The sequence below is a fragment of the Crocodylus siamensis genome, chromosome 1, assembly GCF_052110815.1.
Source record: "Crocodylus siamensis isolate JL-2025a chromosome 1, ASM5211081v1, whole genome shotgun sequence".
NCBI lineage: Eukaryota > Metazoa > Chordata > Crocodylia > Crocodylidae > Crocodylus > Crocodylus siamensis.
This window is the reverse complement of record NC_143395.1, coordinates 183,254,792-183,271,124: the sequence shown is the minus strand read 5'-3', so window position 1 is coordinate 183,271,124 and position 16,333 is coordinate 183,254,792. Positions and strand designations below refer to the sequence as shown.

Genomic DNA, 16,333 nt, shown 5'->3' with positions numbered 1-16,333 from the left:
GGTTGGCTAGGCCATGAGGGTGCTGAAAGCACAGACCTATGGGCCTAGGCAGCAGACAGGAGTCTGGGATGACCAGGTGCAATTTACACCCGCAGTCAGTGTCTACATGTGCATTTAATCTCAGTAAATTATCTCAGCATAACATAGTGCTGTCCCAGTACTATCTTACTTTGGCATAAATTAGTTTATTGTGGCCTAATACCGTCACATGTGTAGACAGCGATGTGTTACTCCTCAGCTAATTAGTCTACTCTACAGTTAAGCACATACGTAGACGTGGCGTCTGACCCTTTATAATAACTGATTCTTGAACTTGTAAAAGTGTACAATTTCATGTTCGTTTGATAATGACAATGCGCTGTATGACAGGTGTAATGTAACCTGTGCAGTATACAGCCATTACTATAACTTCTTTGTTATACTCTGGACCTGATTTTGCTTCTAGTGGCTCTAGACTTCAGTAGTTTCTCCTGATTTACACTGATGTAAATATGATCAGGATCAGACCCTTTACTCTTAGGGTTAAACCTAAATGTTTAGAACAGAGTGGTGTTTTTACACATGCTCCAGTAAGGGAAGGCTTTATCAGAGCGGCTCCAAGCCCCTGTAATTTAAGCACCACAGCATCTTGTACCTCAGCATCCTTGCACTTCAAAATGGCAGCAGAGGCACTTTAACTAAAGCCTGTTGAACAAACTGCTGTTCTGAAGTATAGGGACACTGATACATGAGATACAGACGCTGCCGGAGATGCATTAAGTAGAATGCTCCAGCAGACTCTCTTAATTAAATTTTCTCCAACATACTATAATTACAGCACATTGGAGCAGCCTCCCTGCACATCTATAGGTACCTGTGGTGCCCAATCTTTTCACCCCACAGGCCAAAGAAGTGGTGCCAAGTTGGTCTGCAGGGGCCTGATCCCACCACATGGCAATGGCCCAGCCAGGGCCCAATCTAGCCATTTGGGTCTGACTTGGGATCCAGCCACATGGGACAAGCCCTTAGAAACCTGTTAAAAAGGGTCAATGCAAACTCAAGAGAACACCAGCAAGGGAACTGACAATTTCCGCCTCATTTCTTTGGCCAGTGAACAATGTTGGGGGGACCTTGGAGAATAGGGTTATGTTGGTGGGTTATTTGAACCTGGAATTCTAAAAATTTGGTTTGCTTAGAAAACAACAACAACAAAGAACAAACCCCTTACAGTCCATGTTAAGCTTTGCCCGGGCAGATGTGTGTGCATTATCATCACACATCCCACCCTAAAGCCCTGGTGTCTACTGATTATAAATATTCTCCTAGTTCTGCTAATGTGCACCACAGTATGATACATGGGGAAGGAACTGTTTGCTGTGTATTGGATGCAGAAAGAGAGTTACCAAATGGATAGTGCATGCCTGACTTAGCTGCTGAGCTGCTCCTACAGGACCACAGGACCTGGGATAACACACATCCTCCCTTTCCCAGCAGAGAGGAATGCATTACTCAAATGAAAGCCACTTCAGCCTTTATGCACTCCATGGTCTGACAACAAGAATTCCTTCATCTCACATGTACTCTTCCTAACCAGAACCCAGGCTAATTGGTGTGACTAGGCAGAGAACTGTTCGCTTGTTGCAACCTACAGTACATTTTGAATAAAAGAAAAAGCTATCACATGGCTGCGCAAGGATACAACAGCTCCACCTGCACTCTCTATAATAGTAAGGAAGCTTCAGAAACACCTCCATAAGGCAAGTATTGCCACTCAGTTAAACCCTTTCAAAAAAGAAACTCGGTAAGGAGACAAACATCTACTGACGAACTTAAATGTGGGCTTTCTCCGTTCAACAAAGACCCTTGTTTGGAAGCTTTGATATAGATTGCCGATGCACTGCCTTGTAAAAGCAACCTCTGTCCTATTTTCTAATAATTACAAAGAATTAGATCCAGCAATAATGTTAAGAGATACTGCTTTCTTAACCCAAACTAATAGGTAAGTATCACCACATCTTGTCATACGGTGTTCTGTTCTGGAAGCAATAATAATGGTAGGAAATCAAATACGACTAAAATCAAACACTGCTGTCGGACAAACAAGAAAAGAACACTGTACTTCTCTCATTCCAGGAACTGGATTCAATTCCAATGGAAAACAGCTTCGTAATACCACATTCCACTTAACTATGACTCAGATCATATATTTAGAGACAGGAAACTTTTCAGCTGACACTTAGTAGGCAAACTACATTTGCTCTTTGGGCCCTGATCCAACCAGTCATGCTTGCTCACGAAAGTACTTAAGCCTGTGCTCAAATGTTAAGTAAAAAGGCGACAGACACACTTGCTTTACTTGAAGCTTAACTGTACCAGACTCAGGGTTCATGAAAGATCCAGTCCTACTTCAATTAACTTTGCCAAGAACAGAAGTGTCTAAACCGCTAAGAGCAAAATCTTATTTCATCTTTAACTACCTAAGTGGCAATGACATAATTAACTAACTGCAGTGTTTGGCACTTACGTAGAGACTGAATTCTGTTGTGGTGGAATAGGATTGTCCAGGTATGGGAAATCCTTATGGGAAGTAAAATGCAGGTTGTGAGATGCTTCAGCCCCTTTGCAACCATAGCCTAGCTCAGCGATTCTCAACCAGGGTGTCTTGAGATCCTTTTAAGAGCCTTAATATTACAGCGCTAGTGTTAGTACTGTTAGGTGTGCAAACATAATCACCAGACTAAACCAGAGATTTCAAATAGAAATCCATAGGGTTACAAACATTCTACCCTGTTATGGTCTTTCTGAGTTCTTTGCAATAGAAGGATTGCTTTATTATTTTTCTGTTCTCAAAAAAAAACAAGAGAAAACTAAAAGCTGGCATTTTCCGAGAGGTGCCTTGAGTCTAAAAAGGACTGCCTTGAGTCTAAAACAGGTTGACAACCACTGGCCTAGTTGGACACTAGCCCAGGGAGCAGAAGACTCACAAGGATCCGTCTCACTGAGCCACCTTCCCTGTGACCTGCTCTCATGTCTCCTACCTGCTCAGTGGACTAGCTTCAAGTGGAGTGCCTAGTCTGTGGCCCGGTGAGTATAGTACTTTCCTAGAAAACAGGAGATGGGAATTCAAATTGCTTCTGAGTAGGGGGGCCTAAAGGTGTCCCAATCCATGGGCAAATGGCTTAAACAGGGGACTGGGCTAAGAGGTGGGGGCTACCACCTCCTCCAAACACCAGCTAGTCATATTTTTTCTGTGCCTGAAGTTTTGGGACTAACCCAGCATTGTGCATATGCCCAGTGATTCTGTTCCACTCTAGGACAGGGAAGTGTCAGACAAGTGTTGCTATATACCATCAAAAGTATGTGTAAGTGCCAAAAACTGTAGTTATGAGGTTATGTAAGTGCCATTTAGATATGCAGACATGGAACAGGATTTAGCCCTAGGTGACTAAGAAGCCTTTTTTCAAAGGCTTCTATCATAAAAGATACTAGGGTTCCATTGTGGCTCATTAACCTAATGAGATTTTTATCTACTTTTTTGTCATTTGTACCTACCTTCCTGCAACTGTCATCCTTACAGAGCTTGCCTAAAAACTGTCAACTATACCCAGGTCCCTCAACGAATAGCTGGGCTCCCATTCCTGCAGCAGCAATACACTGGGAATGAACCGAAGACTCACCTCCACAGCCACTGTTTTCTTCTTTCTTAATTTGAAACGAATCGATTAGATTTGAAGTGACCCAATAAAGAACACTCGCAACTGAAATGTGAAAACAGATCAGCCTAACTCAGCACAAGCTCCCCCTTGGCATGCCCCCACCAACTGAATTTCCTGTCCATATAGGAGCATCAGGGATACAGAAAAGGACAATATCATGAGTACTAGTCCCCCACTTCTGTAACTGTTCGTCTGTGCATGCTTGATGGAGGTCAGGTGTCACCTCACTGCTACAGAACTACAGACCTACTCATTTCCCAGGAACTGAGGAACTATTCTTGTGTGCATGTGTTGCCCCTTCAGAGCTCTGGCCTGGTGAATAGATGAGTGACCAGGACTGGGAATTGAGCCAAGCTTAAGTTTATAATGTGATAATACAATAAACTACCTTTGGCCACCAAGCCAATACACTTTCCAAAAGCGGAACTATATGCTAGGCTGAAGGATAGCCCTTCTAATTTCTAGAGAAATCCACATTGCATACCAACTTGTCTATCTGGATTCCTGTTCCCCTTTTATTATTTCCATTTACAGGAAGGTTTACATTAATTTGCGGGGCTACCAGGTGCCTAAAAATGCATTAAGAGTATGAGCATTGCTTATCATGCCATTCTGCATTGTATCTATGCATCTTTCATCTGTCAGAGTCATAGATTCTAAGGCCAAAGGAACCACTACAAATCACCAAGTCTGACTTCTTACGTGAGACAAGCTATAGAATTTTACTCTAACTCCTGAATTAAGGTCATAACTTCTGGTTGAGCTAGAGCATCTCTTTTAGACATGCCCAGTCTTTTGAATATTGTCAAGCAGAAGGCAGGGTAAAGATGCTCTTGGCAGACTAACTGAACCATAGATGCATATGCTTTTGTGATTAAGGGTTCACTTCATCATTCACCAAGAGTTCACCATGCATGCCTAGCATCTGATGAAGTGAGCGCTTGCTCATAAAAACCTGTGCACCTCCGAATTAGTCAGTCTACCACAGGGGAGGGCAATTATTTTGACTGGAGGGGCACATAATGAGTTTTAGTCAGCTGTCAAGGGCCGCCCACATAAAATCTTCCACAAGATATCACCTGAACAAATTATAGATAAAAAACAAAGCATATACAAAAGAAACCCCAAACATCTACTACTGTACAACATATTTTAATTTTATTTAAAAATATATCTTTTGTCCTGATTTATGCGTTTTTGAGTAGTGTATATAGAGATAATTGCATAATAGTTCAAAATAAAGTCTTACTCATATATATTGTGTGTGGGGGGAGTAGATGGGTGTTAGGGGGGCATGTGGAGAGTTGGCATGTGTGGGGGGGTTGTACATATGGGGAGGCTGCCTGCACACAAGGTCCCGAGAGCCAGCTGGGGGGGGGAGGGGGGGGGCAGCGGCAGAGGCCATGTGCAGCTGAGCTTGCCCAGGCAGTGCAGGTGCAGATGAGGTCTGCTCTCCCACCTGACCTGTAACCACCCCATGGTGCTCCACGTGGGGCTAAGCCCACCCACTCCTGCCCACATCATGCTCCCACACCCACACCTGCCCCAGCTCCACTCCCCTTTAAGAACAGTAGGCTGCCCTTTGTGACCTGGTTGCTGCGACAAGCCACTGACTCCCAGCATAGTACCCCAACCCTCCCTGCTCTATGCTGAGGGTTATTCTCATGCTGGCCCACTGGATCCTCTGTTTACCATCTCCATCAATTACCACGAATTTCCATCACCAGTCTCAAATTTGGCAGTGAGGGTATGCATAGGCTGCAGTAATGGGTTGAGAGAACAGCCCGGAGCACAGAGCAGGGAGGGCTGGGGAAGCTGCCTGCTAGAAACTGTGTAGGAGAGCAGCAGCACATGGCAGAGGAATGCATGGCACAGTGCAAAGTGCTCCTCTACTGCATGCCACCAATCTCTGCTGCCATGGGCTGAATTCAGCCCATAGGTCATATATTGCTGACCCCTGTCCTAAATAATCCAAACCTTGACAGTTTCAGACTGACTTGACTGTTCCTGTCCGGTATCATACTGTCACAGCTGAGATCAGCATTGATGTTCAAGCAACAGCCCCGGCACATTAATAAATGGAATAATAAGGCATGATGGGGTTTTCTGTTTGGATGTTTTTATGGAAGTCCCTCCCTGGAATTCAGTCATGCCCTTGGGTCAGCTACAGACCACTTTTGTTAGTCTCCTGGACATATGGCAAATGGCCAGAATATATTCTTGAGATAGTGCTTGCAAATTTCTGAGTGGGATACTGCATTGAGATAGAGTGCAAAAAAAGTGAAAACACAGCACAGCTGGGGTTAGTGGTCACTGGCTTTGGGGCTTGATACTGGGTAGACAAATCCTTGGCTGGGATGATACAGTTAGGGATGGTCCTGCTTTGAGCAGGAGTTGGATTAGATCCTGAAGGCTCTTCCTACAATAATTTTCTATGATTCTGTACCTTCCTCCATTCACCAAAGCATGGATCTGCTAATCAGTTACCTGGATCTGCAAGTTGTCATCATCAAGATACACAGAATATGTTTTTTTCCTGGACATATGACACCAGGTGGAGATATCAAAGGGGGTATTTTCCTGTGTGCTAGGGAGTGTTTTGTTTTGGACAGTTTTTGGAAGTGGCTATTTATTCATTAGGGTGGGACAAGCAGTCCACTATATTAGGATATGTCATTGTACTAAATGATGCCATGGCATCTTGAGTATGAAATGGGCACTTGTTTATATTTGTATAACCATTGCAAGAGAAAGTTGTCAATGCTCTTTCTCTTCAAGTAGCACTGATGTGCAAATCAGTGGGCTTTAGAAGTTTGCATATGGCTTTTTTTATCTTCAGGGATTAAATTATATTAACAATTTACCTCCTCATATTCAGAAAACTGAATTATATCCATGACCCTTAAACTCTACATTAGTATTTACATAATGATGGAAGAATTTCTATTTTGTTTCCAACCTTAGGTAGAACTTTGAAAATACTGGGAAGTATAAATTAAAAGTGTACATGTTAAATCCTGAAAGGCAAATCAGCACATTCAGAACTCAAAATCGCCTATCAAGAAAACCCCACATTTATTAGCCATTGTTGACTCTCAGGTATATTATGAGATCCATGAAAGGTTCAAAGATCCAGTTTCACCAACACTGAATGCTCACGAATTTAAGGATGCCTAATTTTTTAATGTCAAATGTAATAATAAAATACAGAAACAATATAAATGGCTAAGTAGTACAGATAACGTATATCAAGCAAATGATTCAAATTTATAAAATGTGTAATATTTAAAAAATAACAATCTGGTTAATGTTTGAGAGAATTAAAAAAATTAATGACTTAAAGGTCTAAAAAGTTTTAAAAAGCCTCTCTCAGGTGGCCAGCCTGTTAGGCAAAAGGACTTCTCACCTGGCTTTCAAATGAAATTTTAAAATAGAGCTTATTTTTAAAGTTACATGCAGATGGGCAATTCACCAAGGACTGTAGTTCAAGGCTGAAGGGCAAAGATTCTGAAATGAACCCAGATTTGTATACACTATTGCCTGGTTCAATATAAAATATTTTCTAAATAAGGTAAAATATATATGCATAAAAGCATTTCTAATAGGTATTACTCTAACTAATATTCATATGGCTATTTTTTATTCCGTATCTGAGCTATATCTGGTCTAAAATTAGCCTCATCTAGCATCAAACCTCTAGCTAAGGGGTCAGCAAGTTATGGCCCATGGTCTGAATCCAGACCACGGTACCATTCAAAACAGCCCATAGACATGGGGCTTCAGTAACCAGAAGGATCCAGTTTGGGTTGGGGGACACGTGGTGGACAGGTGCAAAGACCCAGCTGCTGCTGCTGCTACTTCCCACTGCAGCTGCTCAGCGAAAGTTCCTGCCACTGCTTTTCCCCACGGTGCCATGGAGAGAGTGTCCGCAGCCAGTTCTTTTCCCTGCAGCCTTGGGAAGCTTTGGGAACAGTTGATTTCTTCTGCAGCCAGAGGCAAGCACTGGCTGCAGACACTTTCCCTGTGCAGCTGCTGGGAAAAGTGGCAGCAGAGGCTGGGTCCTCCTACCTGTTGGTACTGGATTTACTGGCACAAGCCTACCTCTGACTTGAATTGGGGCAATCCAGCCCCCTGCCTAAAAAGGTTGCCAACCCCTGCTCTAGGTGTCCTCGAGCAACATTTAGCCTAGTTTTCCTCATTCCATCTTTCCTGAATTTTCTAAAATAGCTGGCAACTTTTGACATCCTCTGGCTGGATCATTTCCTTTGACTTTTCTTCTCTTAAACTAGCTTTGGTCAAGCAAACGCTGTTAAGCAGCTGAGGCCCTACTATAGTCTACACCAGTGGGTCTCAACCTTTTTTTTTTTTCCCCCTTAAGACCCAAGGCTCCCCTCAGAAAATGCCACCTCCTAGTTTTCACTTGTTTTTGGACTGCAAGACAAGAATAGACAAGAATAGATCTGCTGTTGCAGAGAACTCAAAAAGACCACAGTGGATCATAATGGTTTTTACCACTCTGAATTTCTATTCAGTGGGTTTATCTTGTGAAACATGCTTGTCTACCTAACAGTGCTAACACTGAATGGCACCCCGTGGCATCCCAGGGTGTCACGGCATCCTGGCTAAGAATCACCAGTCTATACCATGCCCAAAGTCCACACAAGTGTGCAACCTGAAGTGCACACTCTTATAAAGTTCCTCTTGACTCTCAGATTTTACTGAAGATAGGTATATTCTCTCTATATTCTAAAGCAACTGCTTTTCTATTGCACTCCCATCCCCAACAATTTCAATTTTCTCAATGGTCTTTCTACCCATGTCCGTTATTTTGTTTTTTAATTCAGACACTCACAATTTGCTGGGTTTAGTTCTTGAAGAGGACGAGATGCACAAAGACTCAAGGGGTACATCCCCATAAATGGGAATGTGTGTTTCCCCAGGGACAACTAGCAGCAACACATATTTGTGCTAGGTGTCCCCAGGCACGCCCCTGCACATACACTTTGGTGGGGCCCCAGCAGCCTTACCTGGGGTCCTGGGGGTCCCCCAGGGCAACAGCAGCAGCAGCAGCGATTTGGGCACGCAGAGCCTGGCCAGCAGCCAGAACATGGCTAGCTAGGCTCCGGTTTCTGGTGGCACATGCTGCATCTACATGCAGCACCCCACTTAGATTCTGGGATTTCCCAGTATCTCATTTTGCCACTCCACTGCAAATATACAGCACAGCAAACCGATTCACAAGTACTATGTGCATTTCATGGCATCTCAGAAGGCTCTGAGGTGCCATAAACTGCACGTTCCTGCTCACAGGGACATGGCCAAAGGTGCTAACAGGCATACTACCGAGATATTTTGTACGGATAGCATCTCTGTTTATAGAATTACCTTAACTATTACTGCTCACGGCCTCAAACTATTACTACTCATGGGCCATGGGCGAGCCCGTTAGATGTACACCTTGCTGGGGTCGTTTGACCCCAGTACTCTTTCCTGCCATGGCAGGGGGTCAGACTCGATGATCTGCTCAGGTCCCTTCCAACCCTAGAAACTATGAAACTATAAAAGTCCATATTTATAACACAAGAAGAAACAGCTTGAGAACCCAAAAGTATTAATCAGATTTGACAGCAGTTCCATCCAGGGTTTCAATATTTCTTGCAATAATAACAAAATGTCTATTAAAAAAAGGAGTTTGAGAACTTGTAAGATGCTTGCTAAATTTAAAAGTGTTCAGATCACTTCACTTTTATACTGCAATCATTCTCCCGTCTTCCCACCTGCATTCTGTCTGTTTATTATGATCTCTGTATACAAGGGGAATTTAGTTTTTAGTGAAGTTTCCATGCATAGTAATGGTACTATATAAATATGTATAATATGGGGCAACAATTATCTGAGGCCACTACAGTACAGTCCAACTTGTAAATTCTTATTCATCCTGCAGCTTCTCTCAGGTTATATAGTAATTTAACTTTGTCCCATTACCAGGAACTATGTGCAGAGTAAACAGTTACTCAGTATAAATAAGATGGCAGTATCAAGTTATGAATAACACTAATATGTAGCTGTCTTCATAGTTCCAAATGAAGAACAAAGGTTAGCCATTGAGTAGGACAGGTGTAGGCAACCTTTCCCAGTTGTGGGGTGGAATGACCCGCTCGGGTTGGTGATGGAAAGCAGGTGCACGGACCCTGCCACTGTCTCCAGCATAGAGAGAGCACCTGCTGCAAAATGCTGCCAAAGTCCCACATCCACAGGCCAGATCCAAACTGGCCTGTGGGTTGCCGACTTCTGGAGTACGAGACTGTAGTTGGAAGCAATTATAGGAGAGCGTTAAAAGTTGGCTCTTTGTTTTGGTGAGGTATTTTAAAAGTCTCTCTCTTTATGAGTCTTTTAAGAGCTTTTAAAATGCCTCCGAGTCAGATCAGTCGAGCTTCTGCTTAAAGATCTACACTGCAAGAAGACAATATCATTCTGATGCAACCAGATATGGGAGCCTTTGCCTTGAAGACAGCTGTGCTGGGGATGGGAACTTTGCAGGTGGCTGCTTTCCCTCTAATGAGCAGTAGCTACTCAGTGCATTAAGGAACAGGATGGAGAGTCACTGAGAACGTACTGATGACTAGAAATGCTTTTATATGCTTTTAACTGGATTGTGGGGCTCAGTCTTTGTCACTCTGTCTCAAAAAAGGAAATGATTGGGTTAGAGTTGGTTCAGACACAGGTACTGAGAACCATGAAGGAGCATGGAACTATCTTCTATACAGAGCTTGAAAAGGCCAGGTCTCATTATCTTGTCCACAGGGGATGAGCATAATGAGCGGAGAAAAGGTGAGCAGCGCCCAGAATAATGAATGGTGGGGGAAAGGTGGAGCGGAAGCTTCTGTTCACCCATTCATAATGCAAGGCACCTCTGCCGACTCAGACAGATGTCACATTTAAAACGCCACACACATTTGTGCTGCAGTACTCCTTGCTTGAGATCCAGCCCTCTTTCCGAGACCCTGAGTTCAGCAGGATCCCCGGAGGACTGGACATTAAGCTGCATGATGAGTTGAGGCACAAGAGTCAAGACTAAAAACAAAGGAAACCCCAAACCCAACAGCTACTGCAGCAAGGCTGAGATGCCAAGCATCAGTCAGGCTCCAATTCATGGGAAAGAGGAAAAATACCTTCTCCTGACTGTCTCAGGAGCCTGGCACCTTCCTCTGAAGCATCTGATGCTGCCTGAGGCAGGAGCCTGAGGCAGGAGTCTGGACCACAAGGCTGATGCAACATGCCCACGGGTGTCACCAGAGCCCTGCAGCGCAGGCCACTGGGTGGGGAAGCACCCCATCAGCACCATACCTAGACTCCTGGTGGCCCTGGGTGAATTTTCAGATCACTTTGCTTTTATTATGCAATCATTCTCCCATCTTCCTGCCTGCATTTTGTCTGCTTATCATCATCTCTGTATATAAGGGGAATTGAATTTTCAGTGAAGTGCCTATGCCCCCCTTTGCTAGAGATCACAATAATAATAACCATCATTATTTTCACCATTTTCAGGCCCCCTTTCTATCCAGACCCGGGGCAGCCGCCTGGCTCACCCACGACCCCTTTCCCATGTGTTTGCGCTCACCTGGTGAGGTCCAGGAAGGAGTCCACAGTCTCCTTGTTGGTGGCCACAGTGTCCTCCAGCCCCAGGGCGTTGGTGTTGAGGGACGCAGCGCCCGCCCCGGGGCGGATGATGAAGGCCAGGGCCACAGCCAGCCCCGAGGCCAGCAGGGTGGTGCCCAAGAAGTAGGTGATGGCGATGCCACCCAGCTTGCCCAGCGCCCGGGTATCCAGGCTGGCGGCGCCGGACACGAGGCTGCACACCACCAGGGGCAGGATGATCATCTTGAGCATGCGGAGCAGCATCTCGCCGGGGAAGGCCAGGTAGGCCACCTGCGGCCGAGCCAGCTCCAGGCGCCGCACGGCCGCGCCCAGCGCCACGCCGCCCAGCACCCCGGCCACGGTCAGCAGCACCAGGCAGTTCCTGCGCGCCCAGCGCCCGCAACCCCGCAGCCGCGCGCCCAGCGCCCCGGGCCCGGGCTCCCCCAGCCCCGCCACGGCGCAACTGCTCTCCGCGTAGCCATTCAGGCTCTCGCCCGGCTTCGCCATGCCGCCGCCGCGCTGCCCGCCTCCCCACAGCCCGACCCGCAGCGGCTGCAGCAAGACCCCGCGCTGCCCGGGATGATGCAAGGCCGCGCGCGCCCCGCCCCCGCGCCCGCCCCAGCCAATCGCCGCCGCCGCTCCTGAGCTGCCGGGAGGCACGGGGTCGGGGCGTTGGCGCCGGGGGAGTCGTGTGCAAGGGCTGGGTGTACGTAGTGCGGTCCCGGGGTGTGTGTGTACGTGTACGTGTACGGGGTGGGGGTGTGTGTGTGTGTGTACGTGTATGTGTACGGGGTGGGAGGGGGGTGTACGTGTACGTAGTGCGGTCCCTGTGTGTATACATGCACGTGTACGTAATGCGGTCCGTGTGTGTGTGTGTGTGTGTGTGTGTGTGTGTGTACACGTACTGCGGTCCTAGTAAGTAAGTGAGTGAGTGTGTGTGTGTATGTACGTAGTACGGTCCTAGTATGTGTGTGTTGGGAGGTTCTCGCGGGGGTGTAGACGTGCATGTAGTGGGGAAGGGGCTGTGCATATGTGGGAAGGACTTCCGAGTGTGCACATGTGGGGGGTGTACGTGTGTGTGGAGAGGTGGGGGGGAGGGCTGCGTGTGTGGGGGGGGTCTACGTGTGTGTGGGGGGGAGGGCTGTGTGTATACATGTGTGGGGGAGCATCTGAGTGTGCGGGTTGTATACATGTGTGGGGGGAGGGCATCTGAGTAGGAAGCTGTACATGTATGGAGTGTACATGGAGAGGGGGTGTGCACATGTGGGGGGAGGGGTTTGTATGGGTGTGGAGGGGTGTGTGCATACACTTGTGTCTGAAGGTGTGTGTGTGGGGAGGGGAGTGTATATGTGTTTGTACATATGCATGGAGGGAGGGGGGTGTGAAGGTGTGTGGGCATACATGTGTCTGGAGAGATGTGTGCATATATGCATTTGTGTGTGGGGGGAGGGATGTGTATGTATATGTGCGTGGAGGGAGGTGTGCAAGTGTCTAGAGAAGTGGGGGTGTACATGTGGAGGGGGTTGTATGGAGGGGTGTGCATACATGTGTGTATAGAGGTGTGTGTGTGTGTGTGTACATGGGTGGGGGGTGTACATGTATGGAGGGGTGTGTGAACGTGTGTGTCTGGAGGGGTGTGTGCATGTGGGTGTAGGAGAGGGGGTGTGTACATGTATATGAGGAAGACAGTGTGGTGGTTGGTGCATTTGTATGAGGACAACAGGAATGGCCTGTTGTATGAGGACAACAGGCCAGAGCAGGGAGGGGAAGCAGGGCTCATTCCACACTGCTGCTGGGGCATATTCAGGACATGTCCCTTCCTTGCCTGCCAACTCCCCTTCACCATAAAAGGCCACCGGGAGAGATTTGCTGGCTGTGTGCCAGGATACCCGTATAGTGGGACAGGAGCTGGGCAGTGTTGGGGGCGCCCAGCCCAGGCCCTCTCCCAAAGCCCGGGCTGTCTGCCCTGCAGCAAAGGAGCCCCTCAGAGCCCTGGCACTTATGGAGAAAGGCAGGTAGATTACACCATACAGATGAACTGAATAAAAGATATATGAGAGAGAGCACAAACTTCAGAAACCCAGGTTCATTTCATGGGATGCTATAAAAAGACATCATAGAGCAGAGTATAAAGTGGAGCCAAGTAACTGTTAGAGACTCCAGGACCCTCTTCTGCTATACATAACAACTCAGGATCTCAAGAGCCTAAGTGCGGAAGCTTGCAGGGACACAGCCCACATTTAATGGTGGCAATGTTTGTACACCAAGATGGTGGAAATAATGGAGAACTGGAAGGCTGGGGCAATGCTGCAAACACTCACCTAAGCATAGGACCCCTGAAACTCCCTGCTTCCAGCACGGCCCCATGATCCTTATCCCAGCCCGACCTACCCATCCCACTCCTGGACACTGCCCCCTCCCCACCCATGGCTCCATGCTGTCCACCCAGCCAAGCGTTCCCTGTCCGCAGGGGTGCCAACTGGTCTCCATGGTCTCTTGCCTGCCTGTCCACTCCATCTGGCAGCCCTGGCAGTGGATACGGGGCAGACAGGCTGGAATGCCCAGGTATCAGGGCTGGGTCTGGTAGTAGTAGTGACAGTGACATTGGCAGTGGCAGCTGGAAGTTGCTGCTGCCACTAGGGCTACTGGGAAATGGAGTCCAGCTGCCATACCACCCCAGCCCTGCTGCATAGGATCAGCTGCACATGCCACAGCCTGGACTATCCTCTGGGCCAGGTAGAGCCTAGCCCGTGGTGGTCCAGATAAAATTCTTTGGTGGGCTGCAGCCCACAAGCCATATTTTGCTCACCCCTGCTGTAGATATATCCTGTTCTTAGGCTCTTCTTCTAAAGCATGCACTCCTGCCACTCTCAGAGACAAGATACTAGGCTAGATGAACCATTGGTCTGGGCCAGTATAGCAATTCTTATGTTCTTATGGTCCAGTGGAAGACAAAAAGTATGAGGCAGGACAAGCTGGAAGGAATGGACCTTGAAGATCCTTGGAAGTGAGGACAAAAAGACAGACTTTGATGGAGTAAAATAGTGGAAACCAGTGATGGAACTTAAGATGGATATGAGGTGGTTGGGGCTAAAGATATTACATCATCTGAGGAACTATATACTGTGCACAGACCCAAGGGGTCCGACATGGGTATCTGGAGGTGAGGAGGGTATCAGACACGGTGAATCCTTAAATGGTGGTCTGCTGTGTGCTGTCTGGACAAAAAGAGGAAGACAGTTCTTTGAAGTGTCTGCAGCAGGAAACTGCAATGCTTGTTCATGGCTTGCTGTGGTGGGAGAGAGGGAAGAGTTAGATAATCCCCTAAATTACATGCATGAGTGAAAGGAAGGTATACAACATCATTATCAAAAGAGACAAAGAATGTGAGAAATGAAAGCAGGTGAAATGTCAGGAATCCAGCCTGAGTGTTTTGAAGTTAATGAGACAACAACCAGGAAGAGATATGAGAAAGGCATTCAGGGGCTACCTGTACATGGCAACTGGAAGTATGAATGTAATGTAGAGACAAACTCTGGATTGCTGCAATCTGCCTAGCTCAGCTACCAGCAGCTTCAAAAGCCATAGTAGCATGGGCTTCACTGCAAGCTACTCAAGCTGACTATGAACCCTAGCTGTGTACTTGGCTAGGTAAACCCTATGCTGCTGCAACTACTGGTGCCTGAACAGCTGACTCCAGTATATGTACATTTGCTGAAATCCCATCAGTGACTGAAGTGTAGAGATAGTCTGTGACAGCAGGCCTGAAGAACAGGAAAAGTCAAAGGTGGAGAAGTAGATCTGTTAATCATCAAGCTGAGATCATGTAAGCTAAGGAGACCCTGAAAGAGAGAATGTAAAGAGAGGACCATGGACAAATGGAACAATCTTGCTACTTTAAAAATGTCAGGTGCCTATCCACCAGTTCTGGGTAGAATAGCAAAGCAGGGGTGATGTGAAAATTTCACCAAATGAAATTCACCAGATCAAAGACTGGGTGGAAAGGTGGCAATGACTGCCTAATGCATTTTGCTAGTTGTTGACACCTGCTCTGCCCATCTACAAAGGGCTTTCACTCAACAAGGAAACACCTCCAGATCACACTTTTGAAGGACCCACCTGATACCACATGAAGAATAGCTGCAGTACAAAAAGAAAATCCCCACAAATCATATACCATTAGTTATGACATAACATCCTTCCCTGGAACCTATATGGAAAAGCTTCAAATAACTGCAACCCATTCTAGAAAACCCAGTTCTTAAATAGATCTTCTCAGAACCACCCATCCTAGCCTTTAAACAAGCAACAAACTTTGCCAATCTCATCACCAGAAGCAAACTGTCTATGGCCCAAAGCACACCAAATGGATCCAGACCAAGCTGGAACAAGAAACATAAAACCTGACAACACATCTCCACCACCCCCACAATAACTACATCCCACAACAGAACCATCAGCATTCCTGGATCTTACACCTGCACATCCAGAAATGTAATACATCTCATCCAATGCACTAAATGCCCTGATGGAAAATATGTAGGAGAAACCAAACAACCACTGTGCACCAGAATGAACACACGCTGAAAATCTATCAAAGACAAGAATACCCAATTCCCTGCGGGTGCACACTTCTCACAAGACAACCACTCTCTCTCCAAGCTCTCAGTTTTAATCCTCAAAAGGAATTTGCAAGACACCTTATGTAGATGAGCCTACGAACTTCACTTCATAAATCTACTGGATACAAAAAATCATGGACAAAATACAGACATTGGATTTATGGCACATTAAAACCTGCCTGCCATCCAGTAACCCCAGGTAAACTTTCTACATTTTACCAGCTATGTTGTGTCACCAGGTCAACATTCCCCCTTCCCTCTCCACCTACCTATCTTACACCTATCGTCTCCCATCACTTCTGATCCTTACTGCCAAGCATTTGCATTTTCACAAACCTGCATTTTGCATATTGGCTTCTATTCCATTCAGGAGAACAC

General features: G+C 46.5%; 1 protein-coding gene across 1 annotated transcript in view; it reads right to left on the bottom strand.

Moving 5' to 3' along the window:
- Positions 1–11,927, bottom strand: part of SLC1A4 (solute carrier family 1 member 4) — a 49,805-nt gene extending 37,878 nt beyond the window's left edge. The window contains exon 1 of the mRNA XM_090050688.1: positions 11,317–11,927. Within this exon, the coding sequence (XP_089906814.1) occupies positions 11,317–11,840 (524 nt within the window). The 5' untranslated portion in view covers positions 11,841–11,927. The remainder of the gene's footprint in view (positions 1–11,316) is intronic.
- Positions 11,928–16,333: the final 4,406 nt, after the last annotated feature.